This window comes from Trichoderma virens (assembly GCF_000170995.1).
Source record: "Trichoderma virens Gv29-8 chromosome Unknown TRIVIscaffold_88, whole genome shotgun sequence".
NCBI lineage: Eukaryota > Fungi > Ascomycota > Sordariomycetes > Hypocreales > Hypocreaceae > Trichoderma > Trichoderma virens.
The window spans coordinates 1,000,720-1,023,995 of record NW_014013661.1 but is presented as its reverse complement, the minus strand read 5'-3'; the positions used below and the strand labels follow the sequence as shown (position 1 = coordinate 1,023,995).

Below are 23,276 nucleotides of genomic sequence, written 5' to 3'. Positions count from 1 at the left end.
CTTGCTAATCCAATGTGACATATAATCAGACAAGCGTACCTAGCCTTCATTAAGCGAACCTGGCATTCATCAAGTGTACCTACCCAGCTTTCATTAAGTGTACCTAGCTTTCATGAAGTAACACTAGTATTTAATTTCTTTGATATCTAACTGACATTACCATCTTGTTGCTCACCAAGCCTCACATGAAAGTAAACACCTATTACAGGGTAGTGACAATAAGCCAGCTTGTGGAGTGAGAAAAAAAAAAGCATATGATGCCGCGGATACAGCATCCAAGACTGGCATAGAACAAGCCTCAGCGGCATGAACAACAACAAAAAGGTCCAGAACAGAACAGAGCTGAGCTCGAAAATCCATGTCTCTGCATATGCAGCCACCAAAGCAGCGACATGTCTTGCATGCATGGGAATCCCACCAGCTCGAACTAACGGGGCGGAACCCGGTTTCTCGCGACGGAAAGGAATAGTACTCGAATGCAGCAAGAAAATTGCAACAAGAAAAATTAATTAAGAATGGCAAAAGGTTACCTAACATGCTACGAATCCTTGACGAATCCTTCTCGAAACGCTCGACAAAGACGGCATGCCGCATATTGGTAGAACATTTGCTTCAATCTGCTGATCTGGAAACGGGAGGGGGTCTAGGCGTGTTTCCCCCCAGCTTTGCTTCAAACCCATGCTTACAATAAGGCGATAATTGGCCACTGCACTCAAGCTCTGTCTCTCTCCACTCTTGTTTTGGTCTTTTCTTTTCCATTTACTACAGTATAAGCTGTTGGCCTAATGCTGTCTTGTTGCATTTATCCTGCCTCTACTATGTATATATTGCCGCATCAGGAAATATGGTGCGTGCCCTCTTTTTCTCCAGCAGCGGGCGTACTACGTATCGTCCAGCAAATAGCCTCAATGCTGCTGTACTTGCACCGTATCTGTAGCTCTCCGTCCGTCTACTTGGCCTCTTCCCTCGTCTCGTCGTCTCGTTAATTTAAATTAATGGAAGCCAAATTAGCTTCTGCCTCGACTTACGCAGAAGGGCATAGCGGGAACCCGTCCTGCGCCAATGGCACGGCTCAATTTGGATTCTTGCAGAGCATACCCGGACGACGCTCTTTTTTTGGCTTCTCACTCTCTTTGTTTTGGGCACTAAAACCAACAGCAAGCAGCAAATGAAACGGCCCAATGGCTGCTGTCCGGGGTGGCGGACCCCCTTCGGCTGCGTTGCGAAAACAAGTCTAGTTACAGAGTAGCACGATTTGCTTCCAAAGTTGCACGATTTGCGAGTGCAAGTGGACGATTCTGCGACTCGCTGTTGAAACCTCCCCCGTCTTTGCACGCACTGAAGCCGTCGTGGGTGTTACATAGGCACCCGGTCTCGAAATAAGAACGGGAGCGGAAAGCCACACCGGGGAGGCTGAGCTGAATCCAAATCCTACAGTCTTAGTCCAAACGCCACCAACCCAGGTACACGTAAACAGGCGATCTTAGATGGACGTGGTTGTATGTAAATGAGCACCGGCAGAAGTTCCTCAGACAGGGACACCTTCTCCGCGTTGTTAGGCCGGGCATCACATATGGCAACGGGACGGTAATTTGACTAGCTGATGATTGGGGGAACGGGGAATAATGGGGATTGCCAATCACAATCACCAAAACAGGCTGATGTCGACAATTCACCGTCCCTCGCAGGCAGAATCCTGACGGGCGATATCCGGGGAGATTGGTTTTGGATGAACGTCTAGGTCAGGGAGATAAGCGACCAGATACATGGAAATTACAAATGATACGACCACTCACCACTAGCAGCTGTGAATGGCAGGGATCTACACAAACCAAGAGCTGCTCTTTCGTGAGAGAGCTTACCTGGAGCAAGGGCCATTGCTTTGTGTTGCCCTCCTTCAGGAACGCGACCACGGGGTATCATGAGACACGTACCTGTAAATCCGGGACCGATATTTCCAGTATCGAATGCGAGCATCCAATCTTGGTCGCGGAAGCCTCCAATGTGCCTTCGGCAGCCACAACGCAAATATAGAATTGACGGCATCTATCCCGCAGCTTGGGCCGCCACCAGCACGCACGGGCTCTTGCTCTGAGTCTGCGACATGTACTCCGTACGAGCACTCATACGCAAGCAATCGGGCAAAGGTCACCGGCATGCCGCTGTTGCAGGTACTAACCGTCGGCTTGGGACTGCTTAGCATGAGCGGAGCTTCGCTGGGGGATCCCTGGGTGCCTCACCATGATGGAGATGCTGGACCATGGACCTTGGCCCGGAACGGCTCCATCCTCGTCCATGGGCCACTGACCGTCTTGGATTCATGCTCCATCTTGTTGCTTCGTACGAGGCACGAGCGCGAGCTAGCAATTGTGTAATGCAATGCCGAATGCTGCAGCCTGGAAAAACCCCTCACGAAGGAGGAGGAGGATAAGAAAAAAAAAAGTGCCGATGATAATCAGAGGAAGAAGTAGAAGCAAATTCGCCTATTCAGAGCCGGAGAGAGACTGTGAGCCGCAGAGTAGCAATTGGCCCGGAACTTGATGGCTCCCAGCGCTCCGAATGAGACGCCGGAGCGTGTCGCCTCTTTTTCTGAGCAGCGATCACAATTGACAACAATGGGTGGCTTTCCCGTTTCGACAAGACGGCTGCCCATCACGGACCTTTGGTCGGGCTCGCTGGAGCACGGGCGGACGGGGGGCCATGCCTGTGTGCCAGGAGCAGACTAGGCCTCGAGCCAGACGTTTCACGACTGCTGTCCGGCCCGGAGAGCCAATCCCTGCCGATCAAGAGCGTTTTGGCGGGGACGAGTCCTAGCACTCTCGTCTTGTTGTTTCTTGACGGCCTCGAGAGGAGAAGTGGATGATGGCAGAGCTAGACAAGGCACGACATGGGCTTCCCTGGCAGGCAATCTCGAGCGAGTTTTTTCGTGTCGCCCCCACCCATGTCTGTCTGGTAGTCGTAGGGCAGCCTCTCGATTCGACAGCGGTCCCTTGCTTGTAAGAGCTAGTTGACCGTATTTGGTGCTTGAGAACAGATTACAGTACTGTACGAGTACTGTACATGTTGCTTGATAGGTAGGTTCAATTGTTATCGCCGCTCTCGTGGCTCGTACGTCACTGTACAGCGGACGTCAGCTCTGTATCCGAGTAGCGGGTGAGGAGGAGGGTTCATGGTCGTGTTCCATTGCTGCTGCTGCTGCTGCTGCTGTGCGTGCGCGTTCGAATACGACGGCGCACAACGCCAATATTCATGCAAAAAAACCCCAATTGCTCCGGCCGTGGTGTGGAGGCTGAGCGAATAAAAGCATTCTTCAGCGAGAACCTAACGTTCGTCTTCGTTCCTGCATATGCACGCTGTTGGGTGGGAGGGGAAGCTGGCCGCATATCGCCGATTACCTGCAATGTTTTTGGAAGTAGTACCTGTACGAGGTTGGCTCGCCTCTGGTGCTAAACCCATTGGTGCTCTTGGGTGACGGGCTAGGTCTAATTGGTGCCAAGTTTAGGGACCAAAGTCCCTGTACAAGCTAGCGTCGAGCCCGTGGAAGAGAGACAAGATTGCTTCCAGACGATATACTCGTACTAAATTACCACGTAACGTTGATCCGAGCTCTAGGTTCAGTACCTTAGTACCTAGGTAGGTACCTTGGGTCTAGTGGTCTAGTACTGTATTTACTACTATAGCGCCTGTATTGACGGGATATCATAGCACCTGCACCAAGCTGCTACTAAGCTTACAAGTCGGACTATACTGTATTGTAGCTGTCAAGTGCTAAAGGCACTGCCTGGCAGAACTAAAGTATCACCAGCCATCATTCACTTGCAAGGCTATCTAATCGATCCATATTTATTTACAAATCTTATAGAGCTGCCAGAGTCGGAGCAAAGGCGCAAGTACGAGTACAGGGACTGCTCACCGATTTGTACTTGTACGGCTGGGTACAGTACTCGTACTCTACAGTACAGTAATCCTCCTCGCCAAGGGTAAGAGTTTGCTGAGTTGCTCCTGCAGCGCAGACCCGACGCTTCGGATTGGGCCATTGCTCAGTAGCGCCACGCAGATCCTTGCCGTCTGGCCTCTCCGACGCGTGGACCAGGACAGAACAGAGCTGCTGGGCTCCTGCCAGAAGGATTTTTGCTTGTTGCCCGCCCGCCCTGGCACGGCACAGTTCTGTACGAGTACAGGTACAGATACAGCACAGGCACAGATACAAACGCCCGAACGGGACAAGGTCCCTGGACAGCGGCCCTCAATGTTGGCTGCGCCCTGGTTAGAACACCTACGAGTATACTCCGTACTTACAATACTTGTACAATACTAACCTCGTACCATGTATTATACCCAAGCTCTACCCTAGCGCAGGCACCGGTACAGGTACGAGCGCCGCCATGTTGCTCCTCGCCTGTGCCTGTGCCTGTGCCTGGTCCCTTGGCGTGGCCTAGCGCACCGCCAGCGACGGAATCCTCCCGTGCGCGTTGCTTCGGGCCTAGTCCCGTCCACTGGCAGTCCCAAGTACAGGTACCTGTCGCGGATGCCGCACCGCCATCGCCAGCCATCGCCAGAATCCATCTCCCATTTATCGATCGGCCTTAGCTCCTCTGTCTTGGGATCTTCATCTTCAGCTGCACGGCCAAAATGAGACACGCCGTCTTCAGCGCCGCGCTGTCTCAGACCCAGCCGGAAAACCGCATGCCTCGCCTTCCAGAAGCACCCACAGAAGGATATTAATAACATTATCAGGAGCTCGGAGTACTCCGTGCGATTCCACGCCATCGTACGCGAGCGGTCCTCGCTCATCTCGCAGTGCAATGGCGTGCCTGCAAACCGCGATGTGTTACGGTACTGTAACTACTCGTACGCATCACTGCTTCTGGCCATTCGCTACTTTTGCGCTCCGTCCGTACGAAGTCGCGTTCCTGCAGCTCATGCATCGCACGCTCTTTTAGTCCGCAGGTTGCATCACGCTTAATTGCGGTTGCATGCCTCGCACATGCGTGCCTTGTCCGTCACACGAGCTGGACGGTGCTCGCACGCTTCTCTTCCGCTCTCCGGCCTTGGCCATACAGAGCTGGGCTCAGTCATTCCGGCTTGTTTGTGCAACTTTGCTTGTCCTCACCGGCCCCATCGGTATGCAGGCAAGGTTGCTGGCCATCCCAGCCTTCGGTAGGATGCAGCATCCCAGACGGTCCAGGGGTCCCACGACCCTGTCGGCCGAGAGCCAACAGGGAGCTATTCCCCAGCACAATCGTCTCCATCAGGTCCCCCCATGTCGACGACGCTACCCTCGACGAGGTTCCGCGGTCCAATCTCCTGACTGACCTGGGGTCAAGGATAGCCCCCAAATTTGGGAATTTTAGCAACAAGACTCTCTAGGGTCCTGGAGAAAAGCCCTCGCTCGTGATTCTCTGGCCCAGCTCATCTCAGCTCCAGCATCCAGATATATTATATCAGGACCGCTGCTTTCGTGCTTCGCGCTGAGCATATCCACTCCACGCATCGCCCTGCCCGAACTGTCGATTGAGTTCATCACCAGACTCCCCTGGAACAATCTTCACACTCTTATGGAGCACGGACTATCATATCCTTACATGTACTCATACGAATAGCGGATCCCAAGTGTAAAAAAAAAGCAAAGCACCAAAAAAAGCAAAACGAAAAAAAAAGAGACGCCCCTCATCGCCTTGCTTTCACCCTGGATCAGTCAGTCTCGCCGCAGATCCCCAGAGGGCATGGTCTGTCGTCGCCCTCCCCAGCCCTTGACTCGCAATGTGGAGCATGAATGCCATAGCCTTCAATTCTGGCCACCCGGCGCCGCAGCAGGTTTCCAGGGCCCGGCCTCAGACGTCGTCCTACTGGTACTTGAATAGGTCGTCGACGGCACCTTCTTCTCCTAACCTCGACAACCATCCATCATCCGAAATGTCTCCCATGAGTGCCGCCGAATTTTTCGAGCCTGCCATGGACAGGCCACCCTCCCCAAGCAGACTTCGGCAGCTGAACTCGCAGATGAGGCGAGCTTCACAGCTGCGCCGCCAGAACGGACACCGCACCGCCGCGTCGGCATCAGTGGCGTCCAACAGTGAGAATCCAGGGTGGGAGCAGACCTTGGAGAACCTGTCACTTGGCAGACGCGCTTCTGTCAAGTCCACTGGTAGCAGCGCCCATTCGAGAGAGCGCTCAGATAGCATCTACGGCTTTGGAAAGAATCCCTTCCATCGGCGAGTGAGATCCAAGCGTGAGAGCAGCGCCAACTCTTCCTCAGCTAGCTCCATGTATTCTGCTGAGGTGCCGCCGGACAATGCCATTGCTCCAGCCCCCAAAGAATCATTCATACAGGCTTTTGCTCGACGACGAGCTTCCCGAGATGACACTGCGGCAGCACAGAAGAAGCTGCAGATCTCGGGTCCTTACAACTTCCAGCATGTCATGCACACTAATCGTGACGAGGCTGCCACGCAGGAGGCCCCCGAGCAGCTGACGATGCGGGCAACCGGCCCAACAAGCGCTCCCAATGCGAACGATGGGTCCAGCCTTCTCTTCCACCCTGACGCCTACAACGACTCTGGCGCGTTCTTCTCCCGACCAGCTGCCTCATCACGCCAGTCAGCTGTTCCATCAGTTGGACCTCGTCGGCTGATGAGGCGGATCCGATCGCAGGACCAGCTGCGAGGAAGCACTCCATCCATGTCACCACCACCCAGACCACCCAGATCCCCCATCCACCCCACCGCTCCGCAACCTGGCTCTCCCGTTTCGCCCTCTCGCAGACCAAGCCTCCAAGTGGCATACGAAGATGCGGAGGGGCAGCTCCCGGTCGTCAATATCGAACGGCCAAAGACCAGCGGCGGTTTCCGGCACCCGCAGCCGTATAACCCTAATGATCCAGTCGAGCCACTCCCGCCTATGCCGATCATAACTAGCCGAGAAGACTTTCATGTTTATAACACGATGCTCTCGCCAATCCAGCCTTCGCCTACTGAGCCCGCTTGGCCGCTCGCCAGCCCTACATTGGCAACATACGAGACCCCGCTTGCCGATGTTCCGGAGGAAGACGAGCACGCTGCCGCCCATCGACGATCCATCCGGGGCAGCCAATCTGTACCTATGCTTCGCAAATCCCATCGCCCAGCCAGCAACGCGTCAGAGACTCTTGGTAACCTTCACATGGCATCGGTGGTGCAGCAGCTGCAGCAGGTTGCTGTGGAATCGAACACGGAGAAGCACGGGTTCGATTTTGGCGTAATCGAGGAGAGCTGGGAGGACGACATTGACTATTGTTATGAGCACGAAGCTGAGGCTGACTGCGACTACCAGTGGGACCGTGACTCCATGGATACTGCTCGCGATAGCGATACTCTCCCGGTGGAGGTGACTATGCGAGCAGAGGACATCGAGGTGCCTATCGGGACCGCAAGATCGTCTCCTGGCATGCTTTCTGTAGCCACATTTGACGTTCCCGGCCTGAGCCCCATTAGTCAAACATCAACACCCACTATCCAAGAGGCCATCACACCTGTTTTCAGTGCCCCTGCTCCCAACAACTTCTCTCTTCCCCTCCTTGACAAGAAGAAGCTGTTCCGCGTTTCGCATGCGTCAAGCTTTAAGGAGTCTCACGGCTTTACCTTGTCGCCTTCGCTGCTCATTCCTGGTGATTTCCATCAGCAGATGCTCCTTGAAGAGGGCGCCAGACACGAGTATCCCGACGAGGACGAGCTGGCGCTACCATACAACCAAGGGGCTATGTATGACGAAACTACCAAGCCTATGCAGTGGTCGCAGCAGCGCGCGAGTACCTCCACGACGGGGACTGTCTCCACTCACTCTGATTCGACTGCCGATCGCCACATCTCTACCAATTCTACTTGGTCGTTTTTCAGCCGCCACACAGCTAGCAGCAGCGGGTCTGTGCACAAGATGACTGGATCCTGGACCGAGTCGGCAGAGCCTCTTCCCGTATCTCAGGTCGATGTGCTACCACACGTTGACGCAGATGAGGAGGCGGGTATTACCAGCCCACAAGACACAGTTCCCGAACTTGTCTCATTCCCTCTGGGCCCATCCAGGAAGTCTTCTCACAAGTCTCACGCTAGCGAGTCGATCATCCACGAGGAGCCTTCATTCAAGCAATTTGAGGCGGGCCAGAGACGGGGCCCTCGAGCCAGGACTGCCAGTCTGAGCAGCCAGGCACCCCCCGTGGGACAGTATGCCTTGTTTCCCCGATCATACATCAAGCCAACCGGCGACCGCATCTAAAAACACAAAATGCACCAAAACAAACACATCCTCCTAAACATCGCACACACATACTACACACACCACACATACACACATACACACATATATACACACGTACACACACATCGCGCTCCAATCAGATTCGAAATCGGCTCTTCTCTTACGCACTCTTTTTGAAAGCATGCGCCGTTCGATTTCCTATGTACCCTTAGCGATGTACACCATCCGTTATTTCCTTGTCAAATTTTCGAGATTCGCCCATACAAGACACGGGCCCATGATGCCCTGTGAAACTCTATGGCGCAGAGTCCTGTGTGATTCTTACCTATCGTTAACGGCGTTGTTCATTTCTGCTGTATAGAGTATTAGAGGCACGAGATTGCCTATGTTTGCCTGCCGCTGGGCTTTTCCTTAGAGATGATGGGAACAAGGGAAATAAAAAAGAGAGAGCAAAATCCTGCTGGAAAAAAAGAATGATATAGACAAAAAGCAGGCAAAAGCACATACAACTGCCATGGTCTTCTCTCTCTCTCTCTCTTGTGTATGGGAAGATTGGAAATGGAAATTCTGGAAGGGAATTGCGGATTTTTTTTTATGACGAATGCGATGGGATTTTATGAACCGGGTCTAGAAGGAGTTTTCTCTTTTCCTTTTTTTTTGTTGTTATCTCGCTTTATCCCCCCGTCTCCAAATTTTTTCTTTGTCTCTTTTGAGTTGGCATCACACTTGGACTTTTTCCTTTTTCTTTTTTTTGTGTATATGGAAAATAACTGGGATTATTTGTGCTTAAATCCGTTGTTATCAAGGGGTAATAAGTGGCGGCTTTGGCTTTTTGGGATATTGGCTTGTTCAGGACACAAAACTGTGTGTAATTTCATTGAATAGAGAATGCTTGAAATAAAAAACCAGAAAAAAGAGAACCGTAAAACGGACGTTTTTGATGTGCCCTTGCGCTTTGAAAGTGATGCTTCTTGTCATATGTAGCTATAAATTACCTATCAACTACAGAATACCATATCTTTGCGAATAACCCAACCGACGTTGAAAGCATCAAGGCATGAGAAAAAAGATGTGTGAAAAAATCCCAAGCTTCAATCTGCCTTGCGAAAAAAACAAAACCACGCGCCTCCAAAAACGCCATCCTAGTTCATTCTTCCCTTCATTCTTTCATTCTTTGCCTTTCTTTTTTGCTTTCTTTACCCCCTTATCAAGGCCGCGAGATTAGGAGTCATATAAGTAAAAAAGTTACCCATCCTATCTTCTCTTCATTTCTTTGCCTTCTTCTTAGGTCGTTCGTCTTCCTCCTCCTCATCGACATCGTCCATATCCTCATCATCGTCGTCGTTGTCGACGTCACTCTCAGCACTCCCGGAGCCGGAACTCTCGTGATTGCTGTCGTACTCCTCGGCGACATCGCTGTCGCTGTCAGCCTGGAAGTCCTCATCGACGCTCTCCTCGTCCTCATCAGCAGAACCACGGTCCGCCTTGGGAGCGACGACCTCATCGTCGGACTCATCCATGGCCTCTTCACGGAGGGCAGCAGCGAGCAGGTTGGCGTCCTCGTCGATCTCATTCTTGACGCGCAGGCCCTTGAGCTTGAAGAACGACTCCAGGGCCTTGAGATCCTCACGATTAATGTTGCTGAATTGCGATGACCCGGCGCCGTTCTTCATAACAACGGTGATGTCGAATGTGGACAGGGCGGAGACTGCGCCGCTTACACGGGAGAAGGTGACGGACTGTGTCTGCTCGTAGGCGATGTACGTCGCCGGCTTCGGCACGAACATGAAGGCCTTTTCTAAGCAGTACAGGAAACCTTCGCTGGCTTTAATAGAGCACTTGATGCCGTATTGGTTGCGGTGGCTGTTGCAGAAGAACAAAAGAAAGTCAGCATATGGGTTTCAATGGTCGTCAAGTGAATAGTCGAACGGGGGGATACATACGTAAGGAAATCTTTGGCAGGGGAAGAGATCTTCTTGTTGCCGAGGCCTCGGAAGATTTTGGCCACGACGTGGTGCAAGGGTTCTTCATAATGGGGCTCAAGCTTGTCCTTGTACTTGCTCTCCAGCTCTGCCTCGTCAATGTTCAGGTCGATAGTCACCTCCTCGTCCTTCTTAAACTGCATAACGACAAAGGGATATCTCGTCTGACCCTGGCGGAGAGGAGGATCCAAGCCAATGCAAAGCAGGCAGTGCATTTCGTCAGGCTTTGGGAGCACCATAAACTTCTTGACAGCCTCATACTGGATTTTGTAGTCGTATGTCTTTCCACGGAGTCTGAATGAGGCTTCGTACATGTCGATATCAAAACGACCTCTGCGCATGTGTCAGAAAAAAGTCCACTAGATGAGGATTGCCAAGAGTGCTAAACACGTACCTGGGGGTGAGATGGAGAACATCGAGGAAGGTGGCGATAGTATCACCAGCCGTTTCGCCAATCTCTGCCTTCTCTATCAGCGTCTCGTAGAAGAGCGTCGCAGCATTCTTCTCCTCCTCCTCGCCAGCATCACTACCAGCGTCCTCACCCTCAGTCTCCTTCTTAGTCGTCACACCGGGGATGTAAAACCGCATCTCGACGAGCTGATCCTTGCCCGCACCGGCCTTCTTGCCCTTGCCACGCGCACCGCCCAGCTGGCCGTTGGTACCGGTGTCGTTGGCGTTGAGGGGCAGGGCCAGCTCGACGGCGACTTCATTTCGACCAGCCAGATTTGTGTTTCCAATCTCGGAATACGGCATCTCAAAAGCCGGACGGTTCTGGACATTGAAGACAATCTCGGCCTTGGAAAACTCGGCCTTGCCCCAGTTCCACCCCCGCAGCGCATGTTCCTTGTTCTCCAGCACGGTGCTGTACCAGTTCTTGAAGATCTTGCTGAGGCGTTCGTAGTCCTCCTGCTGGAAGCCGTCCAGCTGGATGATGCCCGAGTTGCGCTGCAGGATTCGGATCTCGTATCCTCTGGCGGCTCGACTCCATTGGGCGCTCCCAATGTTGCTGTGATCGAGGGTGAAGGTGTCACCGCCGCCCGCGGGCTTCCATCCGAAACCGGTCTCTGCGAACCTACACTTGCCGCTCTCCTTGGAGAGGTCAAGGTAGATGCTGTCGAAACTTTCACTGTATAGACACGGCTGCGGTTAGCATGTTGGGAGTGGATTTGGGTGGCCGTAAGGGAAGATTTGCTGGGCGTCGTGAACAAACGCAAAGTTGCTGCTGGTTCGCTCTACAAGGATTGCAGAGAGGAAGGGAAAGAAGGAAGCAACATGCGAAAAAAAAAAAAAAGAGGGAACAAACAACAGATGAGAGAAGCAAGAAGATACTCACATTGCAGTCATTTTGGCCGCCCAACTTGATGCGCAATAAATGAATCCAGCAAGGCTTTGGAAAATCGAGCTGTGTGTGGCTTTGCACAAGGTGAGGCTGCTTTAATAGATTAAAATTGAGAGCTTCGGCGCGACGCTGCACCGCGCAGAGACGCGCCACCCGCATGTGCGCCTCAGCCTTTGCGGTCTCAGCCACAGCAGACCCTCGTCTTGTGTGGCTCGTGCACTGGAAGGCTGAGCTTTGGATCTCGATGGTGGCAGCTCTACGAACGAATGAATCTCCATGAACAAGAGCTATTATAGAGGGGGACTACTAGATATTGTACCACGAAAAGACAGACAATGAACTTGCTTCTGATATTCAGAGTGAAAGCTATTTACAGGAGAGCACGGACCATAACCGGTTGCTGCCATTCTACCAAGCTCAGAGCTTCAGCGTGCTCGGGTATCGTTGTTACTACCATTAAGATTATCATTAATATTGAGGCTACTTGCCGAGCTGCTGATACTTGACAAAGTCCTTATGCAGTTTGTTGATGTTGATGAACCCGCTTCGAGCTTCCAGGGCGTTGAAAGGATTGCCGAGCGTTTCCTTGTCCGCATCGCCCGAGCCTGCATCTCCCTCCCGCTCAATCTTGCCCGCCCAAGTGTGCCATTGAATTGGCTGCGGCGCCCCTGATCCCAGCACAAGCCCCAAGCAAATCAAAACGGTTGCCGCAATGGTCTCGATGTAAATGTCCAGGGGGAGAGAAGTTGCCGAGGGTGATGTGGGATGCTGGACTGAGGTTGATGAGAGGACTGTGTGCTCATGCGCAGAGTAACATCTGGCATCATCTTAGTACTAACTCTGCAGCGGCCACAAGTGAATTCACAACAAAGAATTCACAACAAAGAAGACAGAAACACCATACCCATGAGCAAGAATGACCAGACCGACAAGGGTCAGAGGACGGGAGAGCCACGCCATTGTATTTGATCTCGGTAGCTGCTGAGGCTGGCGACTTAGTGCTGGTGAGAAGGTCAAGTGAAGCTTACAGTAGTTGCGGCTCGGCATGGAACAAGCATACGCCGGTGAGCGCCGGCTTCAGGAGTTTGCACAGTGACCGGCACAGTGGCTCCGCTGCGTTTGGCACGGGGAGGGTCCGCTAGTTGCCGGGGGTGTTCTCCATGAGCGAGACATGGATGGCGAAGCCACTAACAGGATGCGCTAGAGCCATCCGCTCTCACAAGTACCGTATCTGCATACTTTGTACGAAAGATACCTTATCACGACACTACGACTAATCACGCTTGTTGCGGCTGTCTCCAGGATACCTTTGTAGTGCCAGCGCCGGATTAGCACACACAGTGCGTTGCCTCCTGCAGCAACGAAGATAACGTCAGTCATCTGGGCGCGTGCGATGCCAACTCAATGATGCTCCATGACAACTACACGCACTCCATCACCTGACAGGCTGCTCCTTATTCATACCTCTTGACTCTCCCATCGCCATCAGCAAAACGCTCCTCTATCATCACTGGCACCGCTTCTGCGCCCCCGACTCTCCCTCTAGATGGAATAACGCATCTCTGAATCCTCCATCCATACCGTATTCGCCCATGGTATCGCCCAGTTCCAGATGCGGTCCTGCCGGCAGGGTCACCGCCGCCCTGCTGCTGGCTTCGGCACTCGCCATCTCGCCAGGCTCGGCCAATATAATCGGCGGTGATGTTGGTCTCGACCAGCACGTCTTGATGCCTGTCGGCCCAGGCCCTCTTCTCCCTTCGAACCCCGATACGGTCCATCCTGGCGAACACACCTTCACTCTTCGACACATCTACCACCACGGCACCAACAGACATCCGCGGCTTCACAGAAAGCTAGACGTCGTCCATGACCAATCCCGAATCTTCCTCGCCGCCGACGATGGATTTGATGAGCATACTGTGCCGCATCTTACGGCCAAGAGTCGTGCCGAGACGATCGAGCGGCTGACCGACAGGCGACCCTCTGTTGTCGACCCCATTGTCGCCGAATCTCGAAAGCAAGGTTATGCAGCTGTCCTGGATGCTTCTGCATGGACGATGGACGACGTTTCCTCTCCCGACATCACCGATAAAAACACTGTGCTTACCATGGCGTACGTCGCTGCTGATGCCTACGTGGAAAACGACGGGCAGGCCGATTGGCAAGACATTGGTGCCCCCTACAACCGAAGCCTCGACTTTGGTTGGGGAACGGACGGCCTTCGTGGCCACATCTGGGCTGATGAGAGCAACTCAACCGTCATCATTGGCCTCAAGGGGACATCACCAGCCGTCTTTGACGGAGAGGGCACAACAACCAACGACAAGGTTAATGACAACTTGTTTTTCAGCTGCTGCTGCGCTCAACAGGGTCAATGGACATGGCACCAGGTCTGTGACTGCGCTACCGGTACATACGCCTGCAACAATACATGTGTGAGGACGGCCCTCCAAGAAGAAAACAGGTACTACGCCGCGGCTCGCGAGCTCTACTCCAACGTCACAGAACAGTATCCAGACTCCAACATTTGGCTGGCAGGCCATTCTCTGGGAGGTGCTGTTGCTTCTTTTCTAGCCCTGACTTATGGCCTACCCGCCGTAACCTTTGAGGCGGTGCCTGAAGCACTTCCAGCATCTCGACTGGGCCTCCCGGTTCCCCCTGGAGCAAACCCCAACACGCCACAAACGCGAGCCTACACGGGAACATATCACTTTGGCCATACCGCAGACCCAGTATACATCGGTACATGCAATGGCGCGACGGCAACGTGCTCTTTTGCTGGCTATGCTATGGAGTCTACGTGCCATACTGGCTATGAGTGTGTCTATGATGTTGTGGCTGACAAGGGATGGCGAGTGGGCATCGGCACGCACAAGATCCGAGCTGTCATTTCAGACGTCATCCTCAAATACGACAAGGTTCCCAAGTGTGTCCGGACTCCCGATTGCCGAGACTGTGGTCCCTGGAAAATGTACGAGAGCAACGGCACTGAGACGACCACGTCTGCGGTTCCCACCACAACCTCTCGAACGCGGACACGTACCTCGACTTGTCAGACTCCCGGCTGGTGGGGCTGCCTGGACGAGACGACAACTACAGGTGTCACCAGCGTTCCTGAACCTACCACGACTACTACTACTTCCACGTGCAAGACGCCTGGCTGGTTCGGATGCAAAGACAAGACGACGACGCCAGCGAGCACCTCCCAGTCTACCGTAACGACTACTTGTGAAACCCCGGGACGATTCTGGGGCTGCAACGACGAGGCCACCCAGACAAGCTCTCTGTACACAACGGTCCCCGCCAGCACAACCTGCGAGACCCCTGGCAGATTCTGGGGCTGCAACGATGCAGTGACCTCTACGAGCACACAAGCTGCTGCTGGGAGCACCGCTCCGACCATCACGGCGGCTCCCACTGGGGTTCCAACATGAGGACAAGGAATGCGCATAACCGGGGGAGGCACTGATATACTTTTGTGATTTGATATTATGGCGTTTGGTAATTTGTTTATTTAATAGACTACTGCTAGGATTAGTTGGGAAGATTTTGTGTTTGAAGCGGGCCAAGATTTTGTAGCGTTTACGATAAATGAGTAGGTGATAAGCAGTACCTACCTCGACCTAGTACCTAGGCATATATACAATGACAACTGGGGTTTATTTTTCGATTTGATTGTCCGTTGCCTCTTGTGAAATGATTAAATGTAGGTGATTGTAAGGAGTATCAACCTTGGCTGTAGTCTTCAATGTCCAAGTTGTCAGTCATGCAAGTATAGATACATCATGCTGTATGGGCGGTATATGCCTGTTGCAAGTACCTATACCTAGATAGCTCCTTGAGGGCGGGCGTGATGTCAGCGAAGTGGAATTTTCCATTTTCACGGTCCAACTCCAAACGCGTCTCTCTCCCCCTCCATCCAAAAAAGCTCCCGCTTTAGTTCCTCACAAACAAACACGGCTCCAATGTAGCCGCTACAATTCGGCGCTCTCAAGTGCTCAAAATATCAAGTCGCTGATCTCGCCCGTTGCTTCTCTCGCCGCACAAAAATGTCCGCCATCGGCTCCGAATCGAAGCTGTCCGAACCGGAAGAGTCGCAGCTCTCAGCGCCTCCTCCTCTCAGCGACCTAGACAGCTCCGACAGCGACAGCGAGCCGGAGTCAAAAGCAGAGCCGGAACGAGAGACGGAGCCCGAGCCCGAGCCTGTAGAATGGCTCGCCACCTCACGATCGCGCCGGTCCACGGCTGGCAATCGCATGAAGTCGATGCTGGCCAACGAAGAGCCGGATTCCGATCTCGAACTGCTATTCGCCGAATCCGAGAACGACCAGGGCTTCTCTGACGTTGGTGATGATGCATCTGATGTCCAGATGGATTCGTCATCCGACGACGAGGACGAGAACAATGCTGGCGACGATCTAGAGGGCGAGCAGGAGCTCGAGCGACAGGCCAGGGAGCGGCGCGCAGCCCAGCGGAAGCGAAAGGCCCAAGATGCCATCCCAGCCAAGTTCAGGAAAAAGGTCCGCATCAACCCGGCAGCATCAGACACCTCGACGCCGGCCCCCGCGCCTCGACCCAAGAAGAAATCCGAGCGCACATCCTGGCTGCCCTCGCCGGCCGATCTTCCCACTCGAGCATCGTCTCGAAAGACGACACGCATGTCCAAAGAGCAGCTGCACCAACAGATGATTGAGCGAGAAGAGCGGCGGCTGAAGCAGCTGGAGCAGATGCAGAAAAAGGCTGCGAAAATGGAGGCGCTGAAGAAGCCCCCCATGACACAGGAGGATCGGCTTCGCGAGGCAGCCATCGTGGAGAAGCGCAACAGCAAGAGCTTGAACCGCTGGGAGGTGGCTGAGAAGCAGAGGGAAGAGGAGCGAAGAGCGAAACTAGCAGCTCTCAACCAAAGAACCCTCAAGGGTCCGGTGATTACCTTTTGGACGGGTCTGGGCGAGGCACGGCGTGTTGTCATTGAGGAGGAGAAGCCCAAGAGGAAGAAGGCGGAGAAGAAGGCCAAAGAACCCGAAGCTGGGAAGGACGACGTTGCCAACCCGGCGGCGGATAAGCAAGGCAAAGGGGACCAGCAACAGACGGATGCTTCAGTAAAGGTGGCAACTGGTAGTGATGCGAATGCCTCTGCCCTCCAGCCAAAGGCAGATCCCACTGAGCCGCAGTCAAAGGAGGAACAACAAACACCAGCAGCTAGCGAAAGCAAAGTTACGGACACAACGCCTCCGCTCAAACAAGAGGACACTGGGGAGGTCCTTAAACACCAAGAACCCTTGAAGCCATCTCCAGACGCATCATCACATCCTCCTAGCGATGCTGTCCCTGCTGCCGCTGCCGCTGCTAGCCCCTCTTCTGGTACTGGCACCCTCGCTGCCCCATCTAATGTCCTCTCTCCTCCCCCTCCCCCTCCTGCTGCTGCTCCTTCTACTGCCACAAAGCCATCCGAAGAACTACGTCAACCACCGATGGCCTCACCTACGCTTCCTCCTCCGCCGCCTCATGGTAGCTTAGCTGCACCAGTGGCTGCCTCACTGTCTGCACCACCTCGCCAGATGTCCCCCTTAGCGGCGCCCGCTGGTATTGGCAGTCCACGGCCCATAGAGGCCAGCAAGCCGTCTTCTGTACTGGCACCCCCTATTCTTGCTCCTCCGCCGGTCATGAGCATGGACTATCGCCCCAGCCCGGCGCCAAAATCGAATGTCCTTGCGCTTCCATTGCCTCAGACGACTCTGGCACCTCCAATGCAGGTCCAGACCCCCGTTGCCATGACTGGCGCTGTTCACATCTCAAACGAGCCCGTTCTTCGACACACCGTTCTACGGCCTATAAACCCCGACCCTGAACCAGTCAGCAAATCGGCAAGCCCCAGTCTTTCAGAGCCACCTTCGCAGCCTCCTCCTGCTCCGGCTGAGGCTCCCGAAGCCCCTGAGACCACCACTCGCAATGTCATCATCTTTCAAAACTTTGACGGGAATGCTATTCAAGACAAGACTATACAGACTCAGATATTGTTTGGCCGCAAGATGACCAAGCTCAACAGTATGTTGCCCAGCCATTTCCCCATTCCAAGATCTTGATATTAACGTGCTATTTTTCTTCTTCTAGAACCGCCCTCCAGTCAAAATTGTGTCATCACAAACCTACCAGCCCGTTACCGTGATCCCCAGACTGGGCTGCCTTATCACAACGTTGCCGCCTATCAGGAGCTCCAGCGTATCAAGCGTGGAGAACTGAGCTGGAGTGCAATTCTCAACGCCTGGGTAGGCAGTGAGAAGGTGGCTGCTCGTGGTGTACCGGCAAGATTCCTCGACCCAAATGCTCCGACTAAGTCTCCTGAGGAACGGGAAAAGGAAAGGCTGGCTCAGATAAGGGCTGTTCCGCCGCAGCCTCAACCCATGCAAGTGCAACAACAGCATCAGGGGCCGCCGGCGGCAGTCGTGGCGGCGGCTCATAAATCGCCTCAGGTTCAGCAACATGTGCAACAACTACAGCAGTCTCAGCAACAGGGGGCTCAGAGACTATCACTACCTCAACAGCAACGACCTCCACTGCCATTACAGCAGCAGCAGCAGCAGCAGCAGCAGCAGCAGGCCCAACAGCAGCCACTAGCAAAGCCCCAGCCGCTGCAAGCACCTCAACAACTTCAAAACCGACCATCCCCAAATCTGCAAGCACCAGTACCCCAGCAGCAACAGCAGCCAGTGTCTAATCCGGCCCCCAGTGTGCCTTCGACACTGGCTCCTCCACAGCAATCTCCTCTCAAAATACCAGCACCACAGCCGGCACAAACTTCGCCGTCTCCGGCTACTCCAAAGCCTGCTCAAGCGGCTGCTCCACCACCAAACCCTCCATCTCAACCTCAAGTTCAGCCTGAGTCTAAAGGTCAGTCTCAGAATGAATCAGCAGGTGGACCACAAGCTGCTCCTGTGGAACAAGGAGTGCAGCAAACGACAACTTCGGCAACACAATAAACGAGAACATAGTTGTCATGAATGAATTGTACTAGTAGAAAATTAGATACGTCTGAAAAAAAATTGTAAATCATAAGAGCCACACTCAGAGTACACTTGGATGATGATATATTGTATACCAACTGTGTCATCGCCTATTTCCCTCCTTTTTTTTTCTCTCTCCATCCCAAGTATCTGGCTTAGTCCCTAACCAGCCTATTTCTTCAACTGATAGAACATGCGGAGTAAGCTGAACCCTCAATAGCAACCTCCTGATCAAACATTTTCACCATGCAATCCTTGAAGTTTGTAGCTTCAGTTCTAATAATCTATTCATATTGCTGCCAACAATGCGAGCAAAGCTCACCCCATGGCTTTATACGTTGACAGATCTTGCCCGTTAAAGGAGTCAGTACACTTATTGCCAGTATGAACCCCATTTGCCCAGGCATTTATCAGAGGACAAAGTCCATCATTAAAACCCCCAGCCAAGGAAGGCATTTTCGGAGATTGTAGCTATGATTTGGGTTGAAAGACTGAGTGTGAAATGTTGGGGCGAAGATTCTCAACGAATTCCGGTTATACAAGGGGATGTAGGGACCTAACTCTGTTTACGCTATGTATAACAAGTTGAGGTAAGGGTTACAGAGGACTGTATGAGGAAGGTTGATGTTGATGATGAGAAAAGATCGACAGTATTGGAGAAGAAAGGGGGACTAGTAAGGAGGTGGATCAAGATTGGCATCACGGGTATCCAAGACATTGTCTCAGACATGCGTTTTGACACGGAATATGGAGTACTACCGAATTATAGTATAACGCTACGCCAAGTCCTCGCCTGATGAATCAGCTACCTGTCTATCATCATCCATAGCGTATGATGAAATGCGGTGATTGGGCTCAGCCTGTATTTACATGGCTTCAAACGTCCGCTCCAAGTCACATTTTAAAAGGCTCAATCACTCATACGCTGCACGGTCTTTGCTTTAACTGAATTCGATTCATTCAAACGAGTGTATCGTTCTTGTTCGAAAAGCTAAAAACTATTGTAGGATAGCTAAGTTGTCATCGCTAACCATGTCAACGCCTTCCCAATCTTCAAAGAGAGGCAATCCTCTAAATTCCGAGGTATCATTTCCATTCGGGGCCGTGTCCCGTATAAAATAAACATCCTGGTCTCCGTTTTCCGTTCCCAAAACAAACCTAAACGCCTAGCCGTCCTGTTCAGCAGCTTCGCTGAAGCTTGGCTTGAATCCCAATATATGTGAGACAAATAAATAAAACGAGGTATATCGTCCTGTATATCCACCCAGATGCCTGTGACCGAGTGTATACAGTATGCGCCGAGTCTAGAAGCAAACCAAAATAAAACGAGAGAAAAAGTAATACAAGATAGTATCTAAAAGATGTACGCGACAGCTGAGCCGAGCTGTTGTTCAATGAAGTAGTGAATGTTTCACGTTCCATGTCGTGATGCAGGTATACAGGCTAAGGGGAAAAAGAGAAAAAAAAGGCCAAAGCTGCTTGGTTGACAAACTCAGTGGCTATTAGTCGTGCCAATAGCGTCAACGATCCAGCCGAGCTCGCTGACAAAGTCATCAAGGCCAGCCTCGACGTGGGTGTTCAAAAGATTAGATCCACTAGGGATCAGCTTTGGTGAGTTGGCGGTTGCAAAAGGCTGATGGGGAACAAAAGCATCCTTAGTTTCCTCAATGTGACGGGGCAGGCTATAACCTTTGAAGGAAAGTAGCCGAGACTTTGAGATAGGGATGGGAGGGAAATGACCATCGTCCTCGTTACTAGACATGACATCGTCGTCATCATCTTCATCGTCGTAGAAGCTCATGGGGACATCCTCGTGGAGAGGGCTTGTGTTGGCTTTGTCTTTTGTTGATCCGGACCATCGAGACGCCGTGTTGGTATCGTTTGTCACAGCAGATATAGGCTGAGTCCGATCAAGGGGAGGAGGCTGAACCGAAAGCTGAGGTCTGAGTGTTGTAGCAGAGCTACTTGCTTCGGCATCCCGCTTAATAGATTCTGATGATGAAGAGCGTTGAAAGGGTGGCGGGGACAGGACAGTGACAAATGGCATGCTTTCCGAGATTGCAGACGCAGCAAAGTTGTCGTCGTCCTCATCTTCCTCAATAACCTCCTCGGGAATCGTCAAGGATGGTAGTTGAGCAGTGTGGCTAGGACGACGGGGAGCGCTGCTACCCTCACGTAAGATACGAGAGAGTGAGCTCGGAGAGATGTCTCTCGACCTGGCACCTTCGCTAAGAGACGATGTATGACGACCAGGGCGAGCATCGTGTGAGGGGACGGTGATGACGTTGTCGTAGATGGTGAAAGTGGTTTCTTCAGAGCCAGCAGATTGGCGACGTTGGCCATCAGAGCTCTGTAGCTTGCGCGAGAAGAACCTCTTCCATGATGGCGGAGATACTGAGCGAGATGAAGATGTTGAAGGACGTGTAACTGGGGCAGATTGAGCCCGGCGGTTGGCCATGCCTGATGAGAGAGGTGTGAGTGGCGTAGGTGGCAACGGCTTCATGAACTTGGTTGCTGGATCCATTGTCCTATAGTTTTCTGGGCGGATGGAGTTCATGGATGCGCTTCGGAGGCGGATTGTGTGCTCAACAGGGACGTCAAGAGTATTGACTGTTTGACCAGGCATGTATGGGCAAGCAGTTGTGTAGGGCATCGTTGCATCAAAAGTCTCAGTTGACCCGTCCACCTCGTACTAAACGGGCGATAAGTTAGAGTTGGTAATGAATAGGTACGTGAAGGTGGATAGGCGACGAGTAAAGACAAGAACAGGTGGAGGGATGAAGATAATAAATGTGAAAAGGAAATATAAAGTTGAAGAATCTATAAGCTGGCCCAACCACCTGGGTTAAGATGGAAGGTAGAAGGGCAGTGGAGATGCATCGATGATATAGAAAAACGAAAGAACGTGACTTACATAGTAGTAGTAGGTGTGGCCCATCTTTAGACCACCACTTCTCTTCTGGTGGTGCGGGTTCTCATCATCGCAGACGATGTTTTGGAATGCAAAGCATCCTCTCCATTGGCCATGGCCACGTCGACTGTCCCGCTCCATGCTATAGCACATGGTAAAATTGTCCCAAGAGCCAATGAGGCGCACGGATTGGACAGAGGGTTCCGTCTGACTGTGAGATTAGGGCGTCAGCTCAAGTCCGTTCCAGTGGGCTAACAATTATTGATTAAAATATCAACTCTGAATGGGGGGGTACGGATAGATTTATGTGTGGTGTGAAACCTGGGCACCATACTAGCACAAGCCGGGACTCAAGATTCATGTCGTCGAGATCCCGTCCATCTTGTGTTATGCGCCGGGCCCGCCCCAAGCATAGGGCTGGTGATGTGAGCAGGGTACATGCAGCGAGGTGTAGTGTCAAACGGGTATCGGCGTAACCATGGATCAAGGGGGTAAGTTAAGGGTGAATCAAGGGCAGAACGGCGTGGAAGCAAGCGTGGCGAAGACTGATGATGGGCTCATACCAATAAGCTAGAAAGGCGATGCAAGGGGGTGGGCGATTGGAGCGGGCTGACGGCCACGCTGATGGGCACAACACCCGGGTGAGAAAAGCAAATGAAGGGTGTCACTCCGTACTCGTACCGCGCCTCCAACTTGACGGAGCCTAGACCGGACAGTATGAACGGCTGGGCATCCGAAGGGCGGAATTTCAGTAGCACGGGGGAAAACGAGTTCGCTGGTAGAGTGAATAAAATGAATATCAATGCGTTATGTCCCAGTGCCAGACTAGTAAACGAGAGACAACAGCTGAAAAACGAGACTTCGGCCGTCGGAGAAGAAGGGAAACGCCCAAAAATAGGAGAGACAGAATGTTCCAAAGCGAGGGAGGAAAACGAAATGAAGGTAAAACACGGGAAGAATTAAGAAGGAAAAAGAGAAGATTCCGCAACACACTCACAACATAAATGTAACGAGAGTTGTTGTCGGATCCATTGCTCAGAAAGGCAAGAGAAACAACAACAAAATTTGTATATGGGATGAAGCCTTATTAGTACTGAGCGCAAAGAGCCCAGGGTGATACGCTCGGTCTCGTAGCCGGCGGCTATCTTGCAATGTCTCGCGCTAATGTTGGGTAATACCCACGCGATGGCAGAGTAAGTCGATATGCGCAGGCGTAAATTCCGATGCAGTATTCCTTAATTGTAAGGTTGGATCAAAGATGAAAGAGAGCTTCAGAGGGTGAAACAGGGCGGGCTGGCGGGCATGTTTGAAGAAGCGCTGAAACACAAGAGCATGGGTGACGTGATTGGCCAATTGGTGTGTTTAATCTCGATGCTGCAAGCGCCGCCAATGGGCCGGGGACACAGGAGTGGAATCGGTTCCTGGACAGTTGGATGATGTTTGGGTAGTATTCCAGCGTTGGATGTTACCGAAGTAAGGGGGGCAAAGATCAAGAGGGAGAGACGAGACGGGCGCTTATTAGTATGATTGAAAAGACTGTTGCTACACGCGATTCAGAAGGGGCGAGGCGGGCAGTAGATCAGTCGAACGGCCAAGGAGAGTAAAAAAGGCGCGACGAGCAGGGATCGCGAGTAGCCGGACAAGCTGAATACAGCAATGGATGTTCAAAGCGGAGATGATGTATAGACTAGTTTGCAGTTTCGTTGCCAAGGTCAAAGGCCAGCAATGGCGATGCTATAAGAGAATCCGGGATTGGTGAGGTTGCCACAGACAGACGGGAGGGAGATCAGGAAGAGGGCGTAAGGCTCCAG

General features: G+C 52.6%; 7 protein-coding genes across 7 annotated transcripts; 3 read left to right on the top strand and 4 right to left on the bottom strand.

Moving 5' to 3' along the window:
* Window positions 1–3,856: 3,856 nt before the first annotated feature.
* Window positions 3,857–4,553, bottom strand: TRIVIDRAFT_66614 (uncharacterized protein; the record flags this gene model as incomplete). The annotated part of the gene is made up of 2 exons (XM_014096431.1): window positions 3,857–4,151; window positions 4,300–4,553. The coding sequence occupies 2 exons, from the start codon at window positions 4,551–4,553 to the stop codon at window positions 3,857–3,859; spliced, it is 549 nt and encodes a 182-aa protein (XP_013951906.1).
* Window positions 4,554–5,895: 1,342 nt separating this feature from the next.
* On the top strand, window positions 5,896–8,250 carry TRIVIDRAFT_113637 (uncharacterized protein; the record flags this gene model as incomplete). Its single annotated transcript, XM_014096430.2, has 2 exons — window positions 5,896–7,197; window positions 7,246–8,250. Coding segments are annotated over 2 exons (2,307 nt in total), but the record flags the coding sequence as incomplete, so codon positions are not given.
* A 932-nt stretch (window positions 8,251–9,182) lies between these two features.
* TRIVIDRAFT_82979 (uncharacterized protein) lies at window positions 9,183–11,558 on the bottom strand (the record flags this gene model as incomplete). Its single annotated transcript, XM_014096429.1, has 4 exons — window positions 9,183–10,095; window positions 10,176–10,547; window positions 10,609–11,340; window positions 11,548–11,558. 4 exons carry the CDS (start codon window positions 11,556–11,558, stop codon window positions 9,498–9,500), a joined length of 1,713 nt encoding a protein of 570 aa, XP_013951904.1.
* A 403-nt stretch (window positions 11,559–11,961) lies between these two features.
* On the bottom strand, window positions 11,962–12,539 carry TRIVIDRAFT_92612 (uncharacterized protein; the record flags this gene model as incomplete). Its single annotated transcript, XM_014096428.1, has 2 exons — window positions 11,962–12,370; window positions 12,458–12,539. The coding sequence occupies 2 exons, from the start codon at window positions 12,511–12,513 to the stop codon at window positions 12,034–12,036; spliced, it is 393 nt and encodes a 130-aa protein (XP_013951903.1).
* Window positions 12,540–13,054: 515 nt separating this feature from the next.
* TRIVIDRAFT_183117 (uncharacterized protein) lies at window positions 13,055–15,222 on the top strand (the record flags this gene model as incomplete). Its single annotated transcript, XM_014096427.1, has 1 exon — window positions 13,055–15,222. One exon carries the CDS (start codon window positions 13,146–13,148, stop codon window positions 14,985–14,987), a length of 1,842 nt encoding a protein of 613 aa, XP_013951902.1.
* A 524-nt stretch (window positions 15,223–15,746) lies between these two features.
* On the top strand, window positions 15,747–17,819 carry TRIVIDRAFT_136236 (uncharacterized protein; the record flags this gene model as incomplete). The annotated part of the gene is made up of 3 exons (XM_014096426.1): window positions 15,747–16,514; window positions 16,579–16,652; window positions 17,678–17,819. Coding segments are annotated over 3 exons (984 nt in total), but the record flags the coding sequence as incomplete, so codon positions are not given.
* Window positions 17,820–20,046: 2,227 nt separating this feature from the next.
* Window positions 20,047–21,678, bottom strand: TRIVIDRAFT_42727 (uncharacterized protein; the record flags this gene model as incomplete). The annotated part of the gene is made up of 3 exons (XM_014096425.1): window positions 20,047–20,454; window positions 20,485–21,246; window positions 21,469–21,678. Coding segments are annotated over 3 exons (1,380 nt in total), but the record flags the coding sequence as incomplete, so codon positions are not given.
* Between the last annotated feature and the right edge of the window lie 1,598 nt (window positions 21,679–23,276).